Genomic DNA, 23,621 nt, shown 5'->3' on the forward strand with positions numbered 1-23,621 from the left:
CATTCATTCACAATGGAGCTGCCAGAAAAAGTGGAGCGCAGTGCTCAGCAGCCCTGTAGGGAATGAATGGAGCAGCAGTTGAGCAAGTGCACTGCCACTCATTCTGACGAGGATACAAATTCTCTATTCTCCCGATCTTTGTGAGTCCCAGCAGTCAGACCCCCACAATCATCAAGTTATCACCTATTGTGTAGATAGGTGCTAGTTAGTTTTGACCAGACAACCCCTTAAACTACAATGGAGAAAGCTGAATGTTTGGCCTCTTCCTTTCTGCATTGTAAGTGTGGAGAAGGGACCTTTATCCTCCGGATAAGTGGGAGTTCTACAATTAGAAGTAGCACCTACTAGACATTTATGGCGCATACGGTCAATATGCTCTCAGAAAGTAATATTTACAATACTCAAGTTTTATTGTGGCCCTTGGGGTTGGTTCAATCTAACAAATTGGCCCTCAGATCAAACAAGGTTGTGCACCCCTGCTCTGGTATATGAAGCCACGGAGTGTATACAAATGAACAAACCATGAGTGGGACTTAGACTTGGCCATCAGTGATGTCAGTATTCAAGCAAAATGTTAATCAGGGAGAAAAAGGCATTATAGGAGAAGGGCCACATTAGCCCTACAGCAACAATTAAATATCCCCAATTTGCAAATGCCAGCTGCTCCATTATTTTTTTTGGACAGAACAGCCGAGCTGGCAATCAAGCAGTGTGGCACTGGGCAGGGTGTAATGATGAAACTGATGCAATCACTGTGCATCGGTCCACTCCCAATGCACTTTTATTTTGATTAGCATACATGTCCAAAAAAGGATTTTTTTAAAGATATTTATAGGTATCGACGTCCTTGTATTTTCAAGTCCTACATGACCGAGTATAAAGCTGGTGACAAATTACCTCTACAACTGCTACTAGGATGAAGACGTTGAAGCAAACTGCAAGTCGGGTACGGTGGGGACCTGGTACTTGGGAGATCTATCTGGGTGGAACTATTAGTCCCAGAGCATAGTGGAGTGATGTTTCAGGAAATTTCTACGTGGCTGCACTTCTTAGGATCGTTGGGGTGTATTCAGTGGAGGGGGTGGGTTGTACTTGGGTCATTTGTACCCCTAACTCATTCATCTCCACACATCCCTCTTACTTTTGGAAGGCCTGGTGGTTCCCACCATTCATGTGCCCATACTGCATCCTGCGGTCTCCTTGTGCAGCAATCTAATAGATAATCCAGGCTGTCCCACCTTGTTTTAGGTCTTTACCCATGTGTATTTTATAATTTTATTTAAAATTAGATTTATGTAATTTAATAGAGTCTTATATTTTATTCAATTTCCAATTAGTCTCACATTCTATTTTGGCATTTGCTTTATATACATTATACTAGATCATACTCACCTGATCGCTTCAGGTGATGTTTCAAAAGGAATATTTCTGTTGTACTGAGCATCATAAACATAGGCAGCAGCCAGAAGTAATTTCTAACAAAAAGAAAAATGATATAATATAAACCAAAATGTACAGTTCAGAATATAGGAGAGCAAACTAAAAACATCAATAAACTACGTGATGCAGTAATAAGGGGTATAGTAGTATAAATTTTGACTGGGCCCCAAAGTCTTGAAGACCATAAAAGGTCCCTTCTACTGTTATGCATTTTTTGAATTCAGGGCAATTGTCTTCCAAAATCAACACATTAAAGCTGTCGAGTAGGTGCGACTAGGGATAAAACCCATTTGGGTAATCAGTCTCCGCAGCAACTTTCTGAAAGCAACTTGTGGGACTGGCAACATATTCACTATGGCATTTTGTCAGCCACGTTGTAAGGGTGTGTTCAGATGAAGAAGGAGGTCAACATTGTGGCTGACACACTCGCCCGAATTTGCAATTTTTACTTCCTTGGGCCCACATGTGGATTACTTTGTGGGTACATGCTGCAGAATTCACGTGTGAATCAATTTGATAACGTCACTTTGCGAAAACATTTGCAAATCATTGAAAAGTTCTGCATCAGTTCACATCAGCGACATGGGCTTCTTATTAAAATGGATTGGGGACATTTTTCACCCAGATGTATACTCTTTAAAATCTTTGTGAACATGGTTATATGAAGATCAGAGATTACAGTCACACCAATTCCTTGATAAATAATGGAGTCCAGAGAACCAATTGCCATAATAAAAAATAAAAAAAACATCACCAATATTTGTCACGTATACACTTCCCAACACAACGTGGGTGCAAGGCTGCAACCAGGAATTTCAGGGCCCCATACTGACATTTTCGGGCCCCCTTGAAACCCCCCCCCTAGCTCCGCCTCCATCCCACGAACTTTTTAGAAAAGGACACACAATCATATAGTCAATTTATCATGAAGGATAAATTTATCAAAGTATAAGCAGTACTGGCATGCATTGCCAATATACTGCAGGCAGACAAGAGTGAAGACAGAAGTGCAGGAAAAAAGGGGGCAAGTCAAGTGAGAGATATTATATACAGACCCCTCAGCTGTCTCTCGTGTCTCATGCCCCCCCCCTCCTCTGCCTCATGCCCCCCTCTTGTCTATCTCCCGCTCTTTTCTTTCTTTCCTTCTGTCTTCTTCTCCCTGGTTGTCTGTGGCTCCACCCCCTCCATTTAGCCCCACCCCTCCATGTTGCTCTATAGTCTGATAGCTATGACTCTGCTGGAGGGGAGGGATTGGCTGCTCAGCTCCTGGCTCCGCTGCTGACTGCAGGCTGGGGTGAGTGGTCATACCCTATATCAGGTCTGCTCCCGAGCAGCCTGCACTGCAGCGCTGAGTGCTATCTCTCAGGGGGTGGCACAGTGCTCCAGCTGCAAGAGGATAACTGTGCAGGAGGATTGTGCCGCCCCCTGAGAGACAGAAATCAGCACAGATGCTGACATAAGAAAACAAACAAACAAAAAAAAACACAACTTCAGTTTGCTGTGACTCAGTGAGCAGAAGCAGAACGGAGGGGAGCCCCAGTGCGGGCCCCTCTGCTCACCGAGCCCCATACGCCAGTAAGGGAAATAATGCCCTGATTGCGGCCCTGCGTGGGTGTGTCCGCAAGGGTTAATTCATCTCCTCTCACTCAATCCAGCACTCAACCTCTGTTACATGCTATATAGTGCGCATAAATCACATCCTCAATACAATCCACACACCCCGGCCACACAACACGCTGCCACCACCCATCAAACACCCAGGCTGATGAGTCCCCAAAATATGCTACTCTCTGGCAATCAAAAAAAAAAAAAAAAAAAAAAAAAGGTGACACTCTCTGAAAAGCTTTGGATTCTTTAGAGCATACAAGGATCAACCTTATTAAAGATTTAAACTTTAATATAAAAATACAGTGCTTACAGGATAAGATATAAAAAGGTAAAAATAAAACACAAATATGCATAACAGTTATAAAATAAAAAGAGAAGTACCTAAACATTCCAATCTACAGTTATCTTCTGTTTCCTTCAGGGAAGGAGAAATGAATTATGGATCAGAACGAGCATAGGCAGGCACGCACATGCAAACTACTTTCTTTTGTGCAACCTAGCTTTTATATGCTTGAACCTGGGTTCGGCACAGCCTGGATTGGACAATTTAAAAATTGCTATTTGTGACTCGACAGTGGGCTAATTTATGGGTCAGGGCCTTGCATTTCAAAATATCCTGTTTCTCTAGCTACAGTACATAAGAAATATTCAGCTTTGTTATGACCCTTTGTTAACCCTTTGAAGTTTAGCCTCAGAGCTGAAGTGCCATGTTTGCCCCTTTGTTCTTGCAATGCTGGTAAATTCAGTTTTTCCTTTTGTCAACTAAATGTAACTTTACTGCTGTTATACATTTCCCTTACAATAATATACATTATACAAGGTAGGTAGGAGGCATTTTAGAGATTTTACATTGGGGGTATTGAAATGCCAAGGACAACAGTTTCATAAAATCACTACAATACAGGGAATGCAAAGAAAATATATCAGCATTTAATATTAGTATAAGAAATAAATAACATTTAGACTGCCCAATTCTGGGCATTTTTTGCCAGTGTGCCTTTTATTATGCTTTATTACTGAATATTTATTTGAAATAGATGACAAACTGCACGTTTACACAAAAAATTAATTTCTGACAACTAAAATCTGATCATGGATATAGTGGTTGAGAGTAACCAAGCAAAGTGAGACAGCATTCTGCAAAGATTGCATGAAAAAGTGGAATGTATTCCATGTGCCAAAATTGTTATTTATTTTAGACACTTTTTACAGATCACTAAACAGTTTTAAAATGTATCGAAAAGAGGTAGTTGCTAAGCGGGGTCTTAAAATGTACAGATCTATGAACAGTGTGAAAACAATAAGGCAGCTATGAAGAAAGAGGAAGAGGGTTTAGCAAGATGCAGCAAGTTTATCCTACAGTATGCACCACTGTGATCATTTTTTGCTTTTTCGGTCTGGTCTAGTTTTAACCTGTGTAACTTTAGGACAGTGCAAAAAAAAAAATATATATATATATATATAAATATATATATATATATATATATATATATATATATATATATATATATATATATATATATATATATATATATATATATATATATATATATATATATATATATATATATATATAGTCGATAGGCATTAACCATATTTTGGGACAAAATATTAATGTAACAAACTATTCTTAAGGCAATATAAGGAAGTGTGCCTAACATACTTATTAAGTTGCGCCAATGTAGGTATTGCATGACTGATTGCAGTTTGTGCAGACTGAACATCGCTCATGTGCATAAGTACACAGACTTCTAAAAAGAAGGACAAACATAATCCGAAGTTCAATCTTTTAATTCCTTTTCCATCACTAAAGAAAAGGAGGGTGGGATTCACATTTATAGCAGGTTTCCTACACAGATTACACAGCACACAGATAAGAGTGACTCCCAGTTTTTCTGTACTCCACACCAAAATCCAAAAGTTTAATGTCCCTAACATCAATACAGATGTATTAACCCTTAAAGAGGTTGTCCAGGATTTTTTCTGTAGGATAGATCAATATCTGATTAGTGGAGACATCCAGCATCCATAACTAATCTGCCCTTCTGGGTGCTGGCGGTGGATGGAAATACCTTGCGTAGCTACACAGCATAGAACTACCATCAGTACATGAAAGCATTACCATAACCACCATTAGTACCAAGACAATCAACAATCCATGCATACAGTACCAGAACATCATTAATACACGCATAAAGCATCAATACATGAGCATAAATTATCAACAAATGCATCAATAATTAATCAGGAATACAACAGGAGAACCACCATCAGGATATGAATGCGGCACCAGAATCATCATCAGTACATGAAAGTAATACCAAAACCACTGGCAGTACATGAATTCAGCACCAGAACCAGCATCTGTATATGTATAAAGCATCAATAATAAATCAATACACAAATTCTGCACCAGCACCAGTGTCAGTACAGGAGTGCAGCATCAGTAGAAGAATGCATTAACAGAAACACCATCAGTACAGGAATACATCACCACTATCAGTAAATCAATAGAGCAGCAGACCCAGCATTAGTACTTGAATGTATCACCAGAATCATCATCATTACCATAAGGAATGCAGCACCAGAACCATTATCAATTCATGTATACAGCACCAAAACCATCATCAATATAGGAATGCAGCACAAGAACTACCATAAATACATGAATTAAACTCTAGATCCATCATGAATACACGAGTACAGCACCAGCAACACCACAAATGCATGATTACAGCACCATCATCACCAAAAGTTCATAAATATAGCACAAACCTTAGTAAATCAATCAATTGTAATGTCAGGACAGTCCCCATTTGTATTGTATGAAACCAGGAGTGGATAAGACTGAGGAGGGCTCCTGTGCAAAAACAATATATGGGCCCGTTGCAGTCCAATAGCTTATCATAGTGCACAATTCCACCTGCTTTGAAGGTAGAAGTGGACTGTTTTACCTCTTGTGCACCTGTATGGCTGCATAGCAGCGTAGTTACCGGAGTGGCAAAGGGTGCCACCTGGTCTTGTGTGCCGACAGACTCCTCAGGATAAATAGTTAGGGAAGTATATATGGTTTTTATTTTTACGCGTGGGGGCAACTACTGTAGGGGCCATCCATGCAGTGTGAGGCAACTACTGGGGGCCATCCATACAATGTGGGAGGGGGGCTCCTGAGAGCCATCATACAGTGTGTGTGGGGGGGGGCTCCTGAGAGCCATCATACAGTGTGGGGGGGGCTACCGAGAGCCATCATACAGTGTGGGGGGGGGGGCTACCGAGAGCCATCATACAGTGTGGGGGGGGGGGCTACCGAGAGCCATCATACAGTGTGGGGGGGGCTACCGAGAGCCATCATACAGTGTGGGGGGGGGGCTACCGAGAGCCATCATACAGTGTGGGGGGGGGGGCTACCGAGAGCCATCATACAGTGTGGGGGGGGGCTACCGAGAGCCATCATACAGTGTGGGGGGGGGGCTACCGAGAGCCATCATACAGTGTGGGGGGGGCTACCGAGAGCCATCATACAGTGTGGGGGGGGGCTACCGAGAGCCATCATACAGTGTGGGGGGGGGCTACCGAGAGCCATCATACAGTGTGGGGGGGGCTACCGAGAGCCATCATACAGTGTGGGGGGGGGCTACCGAGAGCCATCATACAGTGTGGGGGGGCTACCGAGAGCCATCATACAGTGTGGGGGGGGGCTACCGAGAGCCATCATACAGTGTGGGGGGGGGGGGCTACCGAGAGCCATCATACAGTGTGGGGGGGGGGGCTACCGAGAGCCATCATACAGTGTGGGGGGGGGCTACCGAGAGCCATCATACAGTGTGGGGGGGGCTACCGAGAGCCATCATACAGTGTGGGGGGGGCTACCGAGAGCCATCATACAGTGTGGGGGGGGGCTACCGAGAGCCATCATACAGTGTGGGGGGGGCTACCGAGAGCCATCATGCAGTGTGGGGGGGGCTACAGAGAGCCATCATGCAGTGTGGGGGGGGGGCTACCGAGAGCCATCATGCAGTGTGGGGGGGGGGGGCTACCGAGAGCCATCATGCAGTGTGGGGGGGGGGCTACCGAGAGCCATCATGCAGTGTGGGGGGGGGCTACCGAGAGCCATCATGCAGTGTGGGGGGGGGGCTACCGAGAGCCATCATGCAGTGTGGGGGGGGGCTACCGAGAGCCATCATGCAGTGTGGGGGGGGGCTACCGAGAGCCATCATGCAGTGTGGGGGGGGCTACCGAGAGGCATCATGCAGTGTGGGGGGGGCTACCGAGAGGCATCATGCAGTGGGGGGGGGCTACCGAGAGCCATCATGCAGTGTGGGGGGGGGCTACCGAGAGGCATCATGCAGTGTGGGGGGGGGGCTACCGAGAGGCATCATGCAGTGTGGGGGGGGGGCTACCGAGAGGCATCATGCAGTGTGGGGGGGGCTACCGAGAGCCATCATACAGTGTGGGGGGGGGGCTCCTGAGAGCCATCATACAGTGTGGGGGGGGCTCCTGAGAGCCATCATACAATGTGGGGGGGGCTCCTGAGAGCCATCATACAGTGTGGGGGGGGCTCCTGAGAGCCATCATACAGTGTGTGTGGGGGGGGGGGCTCCAGAGAGCCATCATACAGTGTGGGCGGGGGGGCTCCTGAGAGCCATCAGTGTGTGTGTGGGGGGGCTCCAGAGAGCCATCAGTGTGTGTGTGGGGAGGGCTCCTGGGAGCCATCATACAGTGTGGGGGGGCTCCTGAGAGCCATCATACAGTGTGGGGGGGCTCCTGAGAGCCATCATACAGTGTGGGGGGGCTCCTGAGAGCCATCATACAGTGTGGGGGGGCTCCTGAGAGCCATCATACAGTGTGTGTGTGTGTGGGGGGGCTACTGAGAGCCATCATGCAGTGTGGGGGGGGGCTACTGAGAGCCATCATACAGTGAGGGGGGGCTACTGAGAGCCATCATACAGTGAGGGGGGGCTACTGAGAGCCATCATACAGTGTGGGGGGCTACTGTGAGCCATCATACAGTGTGGGGGGGCTACTGTGAGCCATCATACAGTGTGGGGGGCTACTGAGAGCCATCACACAGTGTGGGGGGCTACAGTGGGGCCCATCATGCTATGCATAGGGAGCTGTGGTCCCAGCGTGCTGTGTATGTGGGAGCTGTGGGGGGTATCATGCTGTGTAGAGGGGAACTATATATGGGGGACTCAGGACATTATTAAATCTTAAGTGGGCACTTAAGAAGCATAATTGTTATGTGGGCACTGTTCTAGGGCATTTGTACAGGGCATTAACATTTTCTTAGGCGCAATTTTACCATCTAAAAAGGGCAAAAAGGAGACATTTTACTTTGTAAGAGACAGGGGGGTTGACCATGATTATGTGGGGTACGAAGAGGATCAGTAACCGTGACACATACGACAGCAGCGGCTCTGCATTGGGCTGACAGCAGGATGGGGAGTTTGTGCAGGTTGGGCATAGATGGGGACGGTGCAAGAAAATGTGAGAAGAGTCTTTGTAATCTCTGCAGTCGAGTCATTGCTGGAGAAGTCGTGATATTGGCCTGGACCAAATAGAAAAGACGGGAAAAGTGAACGACTCAATCAGGAAGAATGTACCTGTAAATCACAATCAACAACTGCACTATAATCTCTTATGTATTCTGTAGCACTGGTATCTACCACTATATGGTCACTATATGGCGGTAATATCAGTGGTAATCTTTGTATAGGGATTTTCAGTAACAGCACTGTCATCTGCTGAGGTTCCTCTATACCTATGGTTAGGCTGCGCCATCGTAGTTGTACACACGGTTACCTGGTTAGGGGCCCACTCAGATGTTTCACCCCCCTGAGCTGAACCCCTAGCTACGCCTCTGTGGCTGCACCAATAGTTTGTCCACCTCTGCATGAAACTACAACTCCCAGTATAACCAAAAAATGGTAAGGAGATGAGAGTTGTCATGAGCCACCATCAAACTGCAGATTATGTAGGAACCAGTTTTGATTTGATGCATTCTATAGTACTATTAAACATTGAAGGTGCATTTACACTAGCCAATAATCGGGAACAGACTATAGGGCTGGCTACACAGGCTGCCAGTCACCAGATGAACGAGCCAAACACTAGTTCCTTGAGTGAAATAATTTTTAAACTTAAATATAATAGTTCTTGGCAGTGCAACATCCTGTGTAATCTAGCCATCTATTGCCAAGTACAATGTTATTCTATGAGCATAGAACAATTGTGTCAACAGACTAACAATCAAACATAGCTAACATAGAAATGAACCCCTGAAATATAACTTTTATTAGTTACCACTTAAAACACAAAATTGCAGAAAACATTCTCAAACATATAGAAAGAGTCAACTAGTCCTTTCTGGTGTCCTACTCAGAGTTATTTGGGCCTGATAATCCCATAGTAATAGGCACATCTCTCTTTTTATATCTGAGTGTTTTCTGCACTTTTGCATTTTAAGTGGTAAGAAATACAAGTTACAGTTGTGCTCAAAAGGTTACATACCCCGGCAGAATTTTTCCTTTCTTGGCTTTGTTTCAGAGAATATGAATGATAACAAAAAAAACTTTTTCTCCACTCATGGTTATTGGTTGGGTGAAGCCATTTATTGTCAAACTACTGTGTTTTCTCTTTTTAAATCTTAATGACAACCAAAAACATCCAAATGACCCTGATCAAAAGTTCACATACCCCAGTTCTTAATATCGTGTATTGCCCCCTCTAACATCAATGACAGCTTGAAGTCTTTTGTGGTAGTTGTGGATGAGGTTCTTTATTTTCTCAGATGGTAAAGCTGCCCATTCTTCTTGGAAAAAAGCCTCCAGTTCCTGTAAATTCCTGGGCTGTCTAGTATGAACTCAGAGTGGCTCAATGATATTGAGGTCAGGAGACCGAGATGGCCACTCCAGAACCTTCACTTTGTACTGCTGTAGCCAATGACAGGTCGACTTGGCCTTGTGTTTTGGATCGTTTTCATGTTGGAACGTCCAAGTACGTCCCATGGCAGCTTCCGGGCTGATGAGTACAAATTTGCCTCCAGTATTTGCTGATAACGTGCTGCATTCATCTTTCCTTCAACTTTCACCAAGTTTCCTGTGCCTTTGTAGCTCACACATCCCCAAAATATCAGTGATCCACCTCCAAGCTTTACTGTAGGAATGGTGTTCCTTTCATCATAGGCATTGTTAACCTCTCTCCAAATGTAACGTTTATGGTTGTGGCCAAAAAGTTCAATATTGGTCTCATCACACCAAATTACCTTGTTGCAGAAGTTTTGAGGCTTGTCTCTGTGCTGTTTGGCGCATTGTAGGCAAGATATTGGCATTTGCGCAGTAATGGCTTTCTTCTGGCGACTCAACTATGCAGCCCATTTTTCTTCAAGTGCCTCCTTATTGTGCATCTTGAAACAGCCACACCGCTAGTTTTCAGACAGTCCTGAATTTCAGCTTATGTTATTTGTGTGTTTTTCTTTGCATCCCGAATAATTTTCCTGGCCGTTGTGGCCGAAATTTTTGTTGGTCTACCTGACCGTGGTTTGGTTTTTACAGAGCCCCTGATTTTCCATTTGTTAATCACAGTCTGAACGCTGCTGACTGGCATTGTCAATTCTTTGGATATTTTTTTGTATCCCTTTCCTGTGTTATACAGTTCAACTACCTTTTCCCGTAGATCCGTTGACAATTCTTTTGCTTTCCCTATGACTCACAATCCAGAAACGTCCAGAGTCTGTCTGGATCCCAGGAACTCACTCAGCTTTTATGCACACACACTGATTACAAGCAAACAGGTCACAGGTGAGGATGTTACCATTAGTAGCCATTCAAACCCATTTGTCTCAAATTCTGTGCATGTTATCAGGCCAAAATCACCAGAGTATGTGAACTTTTGATGAGGATCATTTGGGTGTTTTTGGTTGTCATTAAGATTTAAAAAGAGAAAACAGTAGTTTGACAATAAATGGCTTCACCCAACCAATAAAAAGTTTTTTTTGTCATCATTCATATTCTCTGAAACAAGGCCAAGAAAGGGAAAATTCTGCCAGTCTATGTAAACTTTTGACCACAACTGTATATTTTAAGGGTTCATTGCTATGTTGGTTTGGTACCTAATTGGGCCCTGCTTGATATTTTTCTTTCTGGTTGTTTTAACAAACAACTAATGAGCTTCATGTAGCTGAATAGCTGTTTATTTAACGGCTATTATTGGCCAGTGTGAATGCACCCATCGATCCAGGTAGCTTTTAGGTACCTGATTGGATCTGTTCTCATGCCTTTGTTCTCCAATTGGTCCAGACGCCAAATTCACTTTTCAAAGCCACAACTTGTTCTTGCAGACTTCCCTCTTAACCCACCTTCTGCAGCTCGTCCTGACACATCACCATTAAAAATAAGTGTTATTATAGTGCCCCTGAATAAATATATCTGGCAATAATGTGCCCTAAATAAGCCCTATGCTGTGCCCCTGAACAAATAATTGCCCCTCAATGTGCTCCCTGCACAAAGAACAACACAGTCACTCTTATGATACCTGGCCTCAAACAACATCTTCCTGTGAAATGATGTCCACACCATCCTCCACTATGAACTATGACATCATACATCCTCCTTTATTAACTATAACACCCACACCAACATCCATTATATACTATAACCATCACACTATCCTCTTATGAACGATGGCCACCACACAAGCCTCTCATGTACAATTGCCACAACACTGTCCTCCCTTATGAACTAGAACAGTCACACCAAGCCCCTTATGAACTATAGCTGCCTCCCCATGCCTCTTATAAACTATAACTGCCATACTGTACTCGTGTATGAATACAGCCTCCACATTGCCTCTCACGATATCCACTCTCTCCACATGCCGTCCCCTCTCAACACTGAAAAATAGATAGCAACAAAATAGAATTGTTTTCTGCTCACCTTCACCTCTGTCCTTGTGGTTTCTATGTTCCAGCCCCGTGCATAACTGCGGCAGCGGTGCGATAACATTACATAATCGCCACAGTGTTTCCTGAGTACACACTATACGTCGGGTTAGGGAACCCATTAGGACTCCACTGCTCCAGCAGCGTTGGTCTGCAGATCTACTCCATCATATGAGCATCTTACAGACGCAGATAGAATTGAATCCTGCAAATGGGAACTGGATAGGACCCTGTGGCTCTCTGGTTTGCTGAATCGTCTGTTAATTAAAAATAGTTTGGATAACTGGGTGGAACCAGCCGAATCCCACCCCTGTGGATACATCAGTGAACACGTCTGAAGAACCATTTTCCAGGAGAAAAACGTAACCCACTTTCCCCAACAGAGTACTCAGTGCAGAGCACTTTCCTACAGCCTTACACTAAAAGTTACACAGTGTAACGCTAGATTCATAAAGGACTTGTCGATGGAATTATGGTGGAACACTCCTTGAAATGTTTTAATATTTTTACACAACTCGAAATTGTTGTTTTTATCTCTACTTCGGCCAGCTCCACCAAAGTGGGTGAAGATGTGGCGGTACAGGGCGTTGTGAAGCCAGCCTGACAATTTCAGTTACATTAGAAATGTATGTCAGCCACTGACTGACACACAAATTTGGCGCATCCAACTACAGACCTTCTGGAATTAAAACTGCCATGTAAAGGCCTAAAAGTTTCCTATTGCACAAAGGCAACCTGAGTAAAAATAGTCTAAATGGGAAATACAACAGTTGAAGCAATCACCTACACAAGACTTTACAGCCCTAACCAAATACAGGACTTCAGTAGGTTTTTGTTTTCTTTATGTTCAGGTTTTTTGTCAAATGTGAAAACTTTGAACTTTCTTGACTAAGCTGAAAGTGACATGATTATTAAGAGATTATTAACTATTTCTAACTTGGCCATTTGCACTGGAATTTGTGTGAACATCGTAGAACAGTAGATAATAATAAACTTGATGTGCCCTGTTTGTAGTTTTACAATTTTTTTAAGTCTATCTCAAACAACCATAAGGTTATGTGCACAGGGCGTCTTTTAGATACTAGAGTAACCCGAATTGTTTTTGCTATAGTATGACGCTTGAGGAAAATAAGTCGGGAGTTTTTCCTTAAAGGGGTTTTCCCACGAATGCTTGTTCATTTTAATCAACAGATCTTGGAATAATAATAATTTCCACAATTGGATGTGTTTAATTAAAATGTTCCTGTGCTGAGATAATCTTATAAATGTGCCCCTGCTGTGTACTGTGTAATGGCTGTGTCTGACCGTGCAGAAACATGGTCTGATCATACCACATCTCCTGGGCAGGGGAGGAAGCAAAAGACAATACAGACATTACAGATGGGATCGCAGCTGATTCTTTTTGTGAGGTAAAACATTTTCCTGTCTGTGTTTAAACAATATTTTACTTCAAAGAAAGAATCAGCTGTGATCCCCTGCTGTCCTGTCTGGATACTCTTTTGCTTCCTCCCCTGCCCAGGAGCTGTGGTATGATCAGACCATGTTCCTGTACGGTCATGACTAGCCCAGGAGGATGGGGACAACTCGGTACCCGGGCCTTTGCCTGGCCTTGGGGATGTCGCGGTGGTCGGCTCCCGGGCCCGTACCCTGGGGTCAGCTTTTAAAAGGGAATTATTTGTTAACTCTATGAAAGTTCTTGACGCCACCTGTGGTTTCTGGTGAGGTTCACCAGCGCTGCCGCAGTCCACTGAGGCCAGTGATAAGGCAGCTCGATGGTATAGCTCCCCACAGGTGGAGCTAGGCCTCAGGGCAGCGTACGGAGAGAGGAATGCAGGACAGGCGAGACCCAGCCGGGTCAGAGCAAGAACGGGGACGGACACGGTAGTTACTTCAGTACCTTTTACTGGTGGTAGTTCAGGCACATCCCGGAGCACTGTAGGGTGAAGGGTGAATATCAGGATCCTCCCCAATGAGCGGGTATAGGGCCTCCTGTTTCTTGCCTTTGTGTAGTAAGTTTCTGTCCTGCCTGAAGCTAGGCCTAACTTTATCTCTGTCCTGCACCGGCTGACGTTGTGGTAGTGCCTTCTTTTGGAGTGCACGCTCCCAGCTCACGGGGCCTATGTGTCTCCTGGCTCTGTTATTTATCAGCTCTCTGGTGAACCTGGGACCTGTAGTTCTCCAGGGATTCCGGTTATGCCTTACTGGGTCGTAGAGATCCCGGTAAGCTCGGACCCGGTGTCCGGTATATGTTTCGGGGTGAGCTGGGTAAGCTCCTCTGCCCCCACTGCTACTCACTTTCCACTCGCTTTCGGCCACGCTCGGGCCCTCACTAAGCTACTCACACTAACGGCAGCTTGCCGAGCTTCACCGCTCTTCCAGGCATCGGCACACCTTGGACTCACTTACTTGAGCTCCTGAGTCTAGACTGGGCTTCAGGACCGCTAGAGCCCTAGCATGCCTACACAGCAACCCTCGTGCTTCTCACTCTCTGTGCACTCCAGACTAAACTAAACTGCCTAGCTCCATCTCCCCTATTTATATCCCTAACCGGCTCCCTCTGCTGGTCTGAGGTGGAAGGTGGAGATGTGTGAATGTTTATGGGGGCCTCTTGTGGAGGATTCCATTAATGCACTCTTCTAGGATCTGTGGTACCAAGCGAAGCTGGGCGCCACAGTCAGACACAGCAATTACACAGTACACAGCAGGGGCACATTTATAAGATTAAATAAAATGTTCCTGTGCGGAGATAAATACATCCAATTGTGGAAGTTATTATTATTCCAAGATCTATTGATTAAAATTAACTTTTGTGTGTGGTAAAACCCATTTTATGTACGCATGTTCAGGATTTGAAGCAGAAATTTGCACGTTGTTTTGACACGTTTCTTGAAGCGCTTTTGTACTTCAATGAAAGCTTTTGGAGCTAAATAAAGTTATTTGATGGGACATTGCTTTTTGGGTTACTAATTGAGGACCTATACAACTCAGGATAATAATGTTCACTAATTTCTAGAACTTACTGTAACGGGTCTGGGAGGTGGAACCACAGAGCAACTATACAAAGGGGCAGTCCTTGTAAGGAAGTGGGTGACACCCAGGGAAGGCAGGCAGGCAGTCACGGCTAGTGACGGGGACAGTCTCTGGGCAAGAGGGCAGGAGGTCACGGCAAGTGACGGGGACAGTCTCTGGGTAAGAGGGCAGGAGGTCACGGCAAGTGACGGGGACAGTCTCTTGACAGGCGGGTGGTCACGGCAAGTGATGGCTAAGCCTCCAGGTAGGCTAGCAGGCAGGTAGCAGGTGAGCGCTCCCAGGTGAGCGGGCAAGAGACACTGGACGGGCAGATGGTCACAGCACGTGACGGCAGAGCCTCCAGGTAGGCTAGCAGGCAGGTAGCAGGTGAGCGCTCCCAGGTGAGCGGGCGGGCAGATCCATAGACAGACTGACAGGTGTTGGAAGGCAGACTGTCGGACCGCAGGAATAACAGCAGATAGACACGAGTCTGGCAGGTAGCTGGCAGGTAGCTGGCAGGTAGCTGGCAGGTAGCTGGCAGGTAGCTGGCAGGTAACTGGAAACGGGACCTGAGGGCTGAAGCAGAGTGAAGAACTATGCTACAACATTGCTCGGGCACCTCCATTTTGGAGGAGGTGCCTTATATATGGAGAGGTCCTCCGGCCATTGGCCGGGGACTCCTTAGGACGGCGCACGCGGCCCCTTTAAGAGAGGGGGAGCGCGCGCGCGCCCTAAGCACAGTGACCGGGGAGGAGAACGCGCGCTGCCAGCAGAGCGGGAGGAAGACGCCGGGCACGGAGCGGAGAGGTGAGGGGAACAGCGTCCCTGCCTAGCAGGAGGCAGGGACGCCGACGCTACACTTACTGACTGTGGTGAACAACTAGATTAAAATTTAACTTTTATTAAGAAATACACTTTTAATCGTCCACCGTGCTTCTAATCAGTCTATCCACTCAAGCCCCTATAACAGGTACAGAATAGATACGAATATAATTAAAGTTTATATAGTGCAGACCTCAGTGTGATATCTTATATATATCATAGATTTCATGTGCAAAAAGAATCTAATTATTCCACGTCACCCAAACACTACAAAATTATTCCATATGAGGTATTCAGTTCAGTATCTAATTCCCTCCTCAATCACTTAATCTTTATAGCATGTCCATCCATACTCATCTCCCTTGTTGTATGGGATTTTATGCCCCTCATTCATCACCTGGGGTTATGATCACTGCTCCATATCATTCATAGCCCAGTTTCAATACACCCAGGGTCGGACTGGGGCACCGGAGAATTCTCCGGTGGGCCCGGGTCCTCAGCGGGCCCCTGAGCAGGACGCACAGGGGCCCCTGGTTAACATGAGGGCAATCTGATCTGCTTCTCGGAGCCCCAGGCTCCCGGGGGCCAATGGCCAGATTGCCCTCATCCTGTGCTGTAGTGAGGGAGCGATCCCTCCAGCTCCGCTGCCGACAGGAGGAAAATGGCAGCGGAGCTGGAGGGATCCGTCCTTGGCTTCCTGCCCAACGGTTCTTCCCTGACATAGGCTCGCGCTGCTTGATGACGTTATCATGCAGCTCGAGCCTGTGTCAGGGAGAAAGATGCTGGGCAGGAAGCAGAGGACGGTGCTGCGGGGGAGCGCGCTGAGGAGGTAAGTGTTTTTTTGGGGGCTTTTTGAGGGAGAGCAATGGTGATTGAGGAGGTGGGGGAAGATATGGCATGGCAATGATGATGGAGCAGGTGGGGGGAGATATGGCAATGACGAGGGAGCAGGTGGGGGGAGATATGGCAATGACGAGGGAGCAGGTGGGGGGAGATATGGCAATGACGACGGAGCAGGTGGGGGGAGATATGGCAATGACGACGGAGCAGGTGGTGCAGAGCAATGATGGGAGGGAGCAATGATGGAGGAGCTGGGGGGAGAGTAATGATGGGGAGGGGGGGAGAGAAATGATGGGGGGGGGAGAGAAATGATGGGGAATTATTTGAACGCTATATGCTGTTAATATCTGGTCATGGTGTGGTGGTATTTCTCCCTTGTATGTAGTATTATTTGGTCACTATGTGGTGGTAAAATGTGATCTGGTCATGGCATGGTGGTATTTCTCCCTTGTATGTCGTATTATTCGGTCACTATGTGGTGGTAATATGTAGTCCAGTCATGGTGTGGCAGTATTTCTCCCTTGTATGTGGTACTATTTGTGTTGGTACAGTGGATTGTGTTGTGTATGGCGGTCATTTGTTCTCTCTGATATTAATTAGAAGATTCTTTATTTCCATTAGTGATTAAATACTTGGAACAAGATGCACTTACAGGGGTTCTCCAGGGAAAACAAGTAATCACCTCTTCACAGGATAAGTGATAAATTATTGATTAGTGGGGGTCTAACTGCTGGGACCTGCACCGATTGGTAGAATGTGGAGCTTTTATCCCCATTAGACTGGAGCTCATGTGCGACTTGACCACTGATCAATTCATTCCCTTGGTGGCTGTTCTTGTTTTTTTTCTGGAAGCCCCAAAGAGAATGAATGGAGCTGCGGTCAGACATCCCACCGGCCGCTGCATTTTAAAATGGGGAGAACTAAATGTCCTGACAGGGATAAAACTTTCACATTCTTCCGATCGGTGTGGTTTCCAATGTTCGTACCCAAACGATCAGTAAGTAATCACCGATCCTGTGGAGCCCTTGGATCGGTGATAACTTGTTTTAACCAAAGAACCCCTTTACTGCAAGCTACCGTTATTGTACATCCCAGTTATAGCATGTGCACAGTAGATGTGCCAGAGCCGCCTGTGATTTACAGCAGACGCTCCACTATAACGGGGATATCGGCTATCAGGTATTTGCATATAGCTGTAGGGTGGGCCCCGAGGATCAATTCCTTCTGTGTGCCCCAGAGACCCCAGTCCGACACTGAATACACCAGTAGGTTTTTAAATTCACAGAGCACAGGAGCACAGTTCACTCCTACATAGAGACCATCTATTATACTGTTCTCAGTGACTTAAATCGCACTGCATTTATTCATCAGCTGACCAAATCCTATATTTATTTCCAGCTAGACTGCCTAAACTCTTCACCTCAACGTGTTTCACTTATCACAATTCATAAGTACATCAGGAGGTTTTTCAATAACTACTGAGAACTGTACTGCTTTGTTTCTAACGCAGCACAGAAGCGAAACATTTCCAGCCACGATGTGAGCCGCTTTTTGGATTACTGTCAGAACTGGGGTGAGTATATTGGTTAATTTAAATGATTAAAGAATATGTATGTTGTATTTCAAATAAAGTGTTTGCTCTGTGTCTTTATTTAATTCTTTACTTTAATTAGGTTTGGTGATGAAAGGGTCTGATTGACACCTTGCTATTGCCAAACAAAAGAGCTAGGTGTCAGCTAATCCCATTCACCCAACATCATTAGCATTTCCATTTATGTAATTTCTGGGGCAGCTGTGTGCTGCTATTTTTAGCCTAGGAAGGTGCCATTAGGCAAACAACGTCTCTGGCTATTATTAACAGCTCATAGCGGTTTCGTTAGCCGCTACGTCCCCCCAATCAGCACTCAGCAGCGCTTTGGACGCAGCGTATTTTTGCTGCGTCCAAAACGCGGTGTTCTAATGCCGCACTTTTGTTGTCGGTACATGCGAATCCACTGCATATAATGACACTTCAATCGGTCAAAATCTGCAGCGGAGACTAGCGTGTCCGCTACAGAAATTGACCAGCTGCGGGTGAGTTTGGGTATGTGGCCACGATCAGGAGCCGCTGCATGTTTATAAAGCGTCAAACCTGCAGCAGCTCCTGATCGTGGCCACGTACCCAAACTTACCCGCAGCACGTCAATTTCTGTAGCGGACACACTAGTCTCCGTTATGTTACAGCATAGTGGATGGGATTTCTAAAAATCCCATATCCACTATGCATGCATCAGAGGCTGCGAATCACCCGTGGACACTAACATGCGGCACTACTTTCAGGACCGCAGCATGTCAAATTCTCCTGCGGAGTCGATAGACCACTAGAATGTACTGAATGCGGTAAATCGCATGGTTCAGTGAACACATGTGGATTTACCTGCGTTCAATAGAATACGGTTTGAACGCAGCAAAAAATATGCGTCCAAAGCACTGCTACGTCCGGATCGTGGGCACAGAGCCTAAAATTTAAAAAAAATGGCATGGGCTCCCGTGTCATTTTTATACCCAGCAGAGGGAAAGCAAATTGCTGGGGGCTGATATTAGTAGCCGGGGAAGGGGCCATTAGCCAACAATGTTCCCTGGCTATTAATATCAGCCCACAGCTGTTTGTTTAGCCTTTACTGGCTTGATTAGAGGGGGACCCCAGAAAAAAAATTGACGTGGGGTCCCTTATAAAATCTAACCAGAAAAGGCCAAACAGTCAGCTGCGGGTTGATATTAATAGCCAGGGAAGGGCTATTAATATCACCCCTCAGCAGTCCTAGAAATGGCGCATCTATAAGATGCGCCAAATCTGGCGCTTCACCTCCACTCTTCCTACTGCCTTGTAGAGGTGGCGAGTGGGGTAATGGGGTTGGGGTTCACGTCAGCCTTGTATTGGCGGCTGATGTGAAGCCCAGGATAGCAATGGAGGGCGTCTATAAGACGCCCCCATTACTAACTGTGTAGTAAAGTTGTCGCGGAATTTTCAATAAATACACGGCCAGAATAAAGTATTTTAATGAAATAAAAAACACACGGTTTTAAAAAATTTTTTTGAAACACTCAGTCCCCGAATCCCTTGATCTTCTGAAAAAAAACGTAAAATAAAAAACAACCATATCCCTCACCTGTCCGTCGTCACGACGTAATCCACGATTACCAACGATTGTCCCTCGGCGATCCGTGTCACTGATGTCACTCCTGTAGAAGACAGAAATGTATACTGACAGGAGTGTAAAATCACTCCCATCAGTGTACATTGCTGCTGCAGGAGTGAGGTCACTGGGGTTCGTCAGCTGATCAGCCCCAGTGAGCTCACCACCAGTACTGGTGGGAACATTCTTGAGAATGTTCCCAGGGTGAGGTCACGTGAGCTTTCAGCTGATCTTCAGCTGAGAGCTCACGTGACTGCAGGTTTTGGCAGCACAGTACACTGCTGGGAGCGAGCGCACTCCTGGCAGTGTACCGCCAGCCGCCGACCGAGGACCAGGAGGACACCGGGGGGCGCCGAACAGGTGAGTATAGTGTTTTTTTGTTTTTTTAAATTTTTTTACACCATGCGATACCCAGCTCGGCTGAGGAGACTACTGCTCCCCTCAGCGGGAGCGGCGGTCGGATGAGAGGAGTAGTAGTCCTCCTCTGCCGACCTGGGTACCACCCGCAGCGCATTTCCACCGCGAATTCGCACCCATTGGCTTTAATTGAAACGCAGCAAATCCGCAGTATAGATATTATACCTGCAGATTTGCTGCGGTTCAATTAAAGTCAATAGGCGCAAATTCATGGTGGAAACGCGCCTACAATGAACATGTTGCGTTTTTTTCCTCAATGGTAATCCTGAGCGGAAATTTCCGCATCATGTGCACAGCACATCAGGATTACCATTGCAATACCTGGCAGACGGATTACATAGCATTTTCACTGCATTTCTGTGGCAAAAAAAAGCCGCGAAAAGGCATCAAAAACGCTAAGTGTGCACATAACCTTAAGCGTCTTCTTTGACGCTCCTCATGTCATTCTTCTGGTGGCTTTGCCGCGTTTTTTTATTTTTAATTTAAATTTCATATATGGAATAGCGTAACGCACCAGAAAAAGGACTGGTTACTTCTTTTAGATGTTTCACGGCTTTTGAAGCCTAAAGCTATTGATAGAAGTTACTAAAGACAGAACAAACGCACAGCAAGTCGTTTTGAAATTGCTTTACTCTTTTCATTCTTCATTCTTTTGAGTGTTTTTATAGCATTTTTTCAGGCGGAATCCTCCCAAAAAAGATGTCATGTGCACATGCCTTTATATGATTCATTAAGATTTTTGTGCCCAAAATATGATTGTTCTGAAGCTCTGAATTTATTTTATGGAGTCCGATCACATTCTTGACAAATTCTGTTCTTGGTAACAATTATATTAGTTTACAAAGAGAAATAAGGCATCTTTCACAGATAATTAAGTTGCTTCTACTTGATTTTAGAATTGTTATTACCACAAACAGTTTAAGGCCTCATTCAGAGGTCCGTTATGAGAAAAACGGACAGAGTTTGGTCAGTTTTTTTTCTCATTAGTGAAACAAGAAAAGTTTCTCCACCTTCTCCTATCAGTCAGTGAAAAATAGACAGCACACAATGGCATCCAAATGTTGCAGATTTTTTCTCGGACCGATAAAGACTTGCAATATAGAGCTTGATCCAACATTTGGCTTAATATCGGACATGTCTCAGCGATTTTGCACGGACCACTCTGTCAGCAAAAATTCATGGGCATGTGAACAGCCCCATAGACTGTCATAGGTACGAGTGCTATCAATGAAAAATACGGATAGCACTCGTATGTGAAAACCTGACTTGTGAATGAGTCCTAAGACCAATGTCACTTCTGACATTCATGGTTCGAGTACTGACTGATGTCTGGACAAGCCACTGTTCTTCTGAACCAAATGCAATCACATCACACTGAAGTTATTTATGAGTCTGCTGAATAGGAGTTAGGAGATCAGTGACAGGTCCGGACATTGAGGTCTGCACTTGGACATGTAAAAATTTACATTTACCCTAGAGCACAACGTTACTGATATAAAATAAAAGAATGGCTACCATTTGGTTTGATATAATTGATCCCTAACAGTATCACTCTCAGATTTGTTTTGGCACCTTCTACAACTAAAAATTATTTTCATACATGTGAATGGGGTGGTTGCTGCGTGTACAAAGATTTGTGCAAGCCCCTTTCAGATGACTAGAAAAGTCATAAAAGATATGGCAACAGATCTGCCACCTGTAAACATAGACAACTGGTCCCATGAACGTGAAAAATAAAATCTTTCTTTGGCACTGTTCAGGGGAACATCAGCAACTTGACTGGGTCCATGTGCAGCTCCATGCACTCGTCCACGTCCTGGTGCTACCTGTCATTGAAACTAGTGCTATCTTGTCTATAAAACTACTGCAAAGTGTGATTCTTTCCTGTGAGGAACCACTTGTGTCTATTAGCACATGGACAAATGCGGAGTTACACAAATATTTGCGACCTTACACCAGTTTCAAGCAGTATCACCAACTCGATTTGGCTACGGCAGCCTGTCAAATTCATGGAAAATGGTGGCATTTCTTACATCAGAAATGTTACTCCAGACTGTGACTGGAGTAGAATTTCTAGCGAGGCACAAGCCACTGATAATATGCCCAGAATTACATTTTGTGTGCCTTTTAATGAATTTGGCACATCTTATTTCCTGCACGCCCCTCATATGAAACACCAGTCTTAATTACTTGAGGCCATAATTTTGGTTTGATGATCACCTAGCTTTCAGCAATCAATGCCTTACTGATGTTGCATACTTGTAATGTAAATTAAATGCAAAAAAGGGTTAATACATAGGTAAAGCGGCTGTATTTTCCAGGCTGTACTAGTATGGCCACAAGTCCAGATCAGAGTGTGTGTCTCAAGATCCAAACTTACGGCATCCCATATGTCTATGATGCTGCTCTGGTCACACCGAGACTTGCGGCTGTAACATGGACATGGAAATACAGTTGCTGTAATGTTTGTATAAGCAAACCAACATAATCAGACACTAAGCGTGTGTTCACACACACATACAAAATCCAACATGCATTCCCGAGACAGAAATCCAAAGCTTAACCCTTGGATTTCTACTGTGAATTTTAAGCAGTTGTGCAGCAGATTGGCACAAGGATTGGCCAGATTAGCCCCCTTGAATGACAATTTTCACCATTCCCATCTAAAGTAAATTAAATGTAACAGAATCCACAAGGAAATTTTCAATTGCATGTTAGCAGAGTTGTGATAACCCCATTCACATGCATGGCATAAGGATTGTTTGCAATTCTAAGCATGGAATCCGTGCGAAAATCCAAGTGAAATCAGACAAATATGAACAAAATACAGCAGATTCTACACATTTTTAAAGGAAAATGAGCTGCTAGATAAGACAAGTTCCGGAGGGAGAGGAAACATTTCGCTATCTGCTAATATTTACCAAAGTCATTACACTGTAACAGCAAGTCAGCATTTGTGGATCCTTCCCACTATCAACAACAATAGGGAATTACAAGTTCGGAACAACAAAATCTAATCAGCGATCCCTTCATTCAATGAATTGGCTCATGGATTTTAGCTAATAATCCAGTTTATTAATTTCAGCTGTACAGGTTATAAGAACTAGATCACTAGGAAAGCTATGCACTCTCTCTTTAAGGAAGTTTAGTTTCCTAAAAAACAAACAAGTAAACAGGGGAAAGAGTATTTCCTGCAGAAATAAAATAAATTACATAGTTACATAGTTTATAAGGCTGAAAAAAGACAAGCGTCCATCCAGTTCAGCCTATTTCTTGTGCACTGCAGCTATTCCGCAGCATTGATCCAGGGGAAGGCAACAAAAACCCATGCGGTATAGGCCAATTTACATCATTGAGGAAAAATTCACTTC

General features: G+C 45.0%; 1 protein-coding gene across 1 annotated transcript in view; it reads right to left on the reverse strand.

Annotated features, from left to right (window-relative positions):
* The window catches only part of LOC141257684 (two pore channel protein 2-like), a 105,235-nt gene that overhangs the window by 80,242 nt on the left and 1,372 nt on the right, over nucleotides 1–23,621 (reverse strand). Inside the window, exon 2 of the mRNA XM_073672529.1 lies at nucleotides 1,393–1,475. Coding sequence (XP_073528630.1) covers nucleotides 1,393–1,475 — 83 coding nt within the window. The remainder of the gene's footprint in view (nucleotides 1–1,392; nucleotides 1,476–23,621) is intronic.

The sequence above is a fragment of the Phyllobates terribilis genome, unplaced genomic scaffold, assembly GCF_046119375.1.
Source record: "Phyllobates terribilis strain yellow unplaced genomic scaffold, ASM4611937v1 Scaffold_3__8_contigs__length_932513732, whole genome shotgun sequence".
In the NCBI taxonomy this organism is placed as follows: domain Eukaryota; kingdom Metazoa; phylum Chordata; class Amphibia; order Anura; family Dendrobatidae; genus Phyllobates; species Phyllobates terribilis.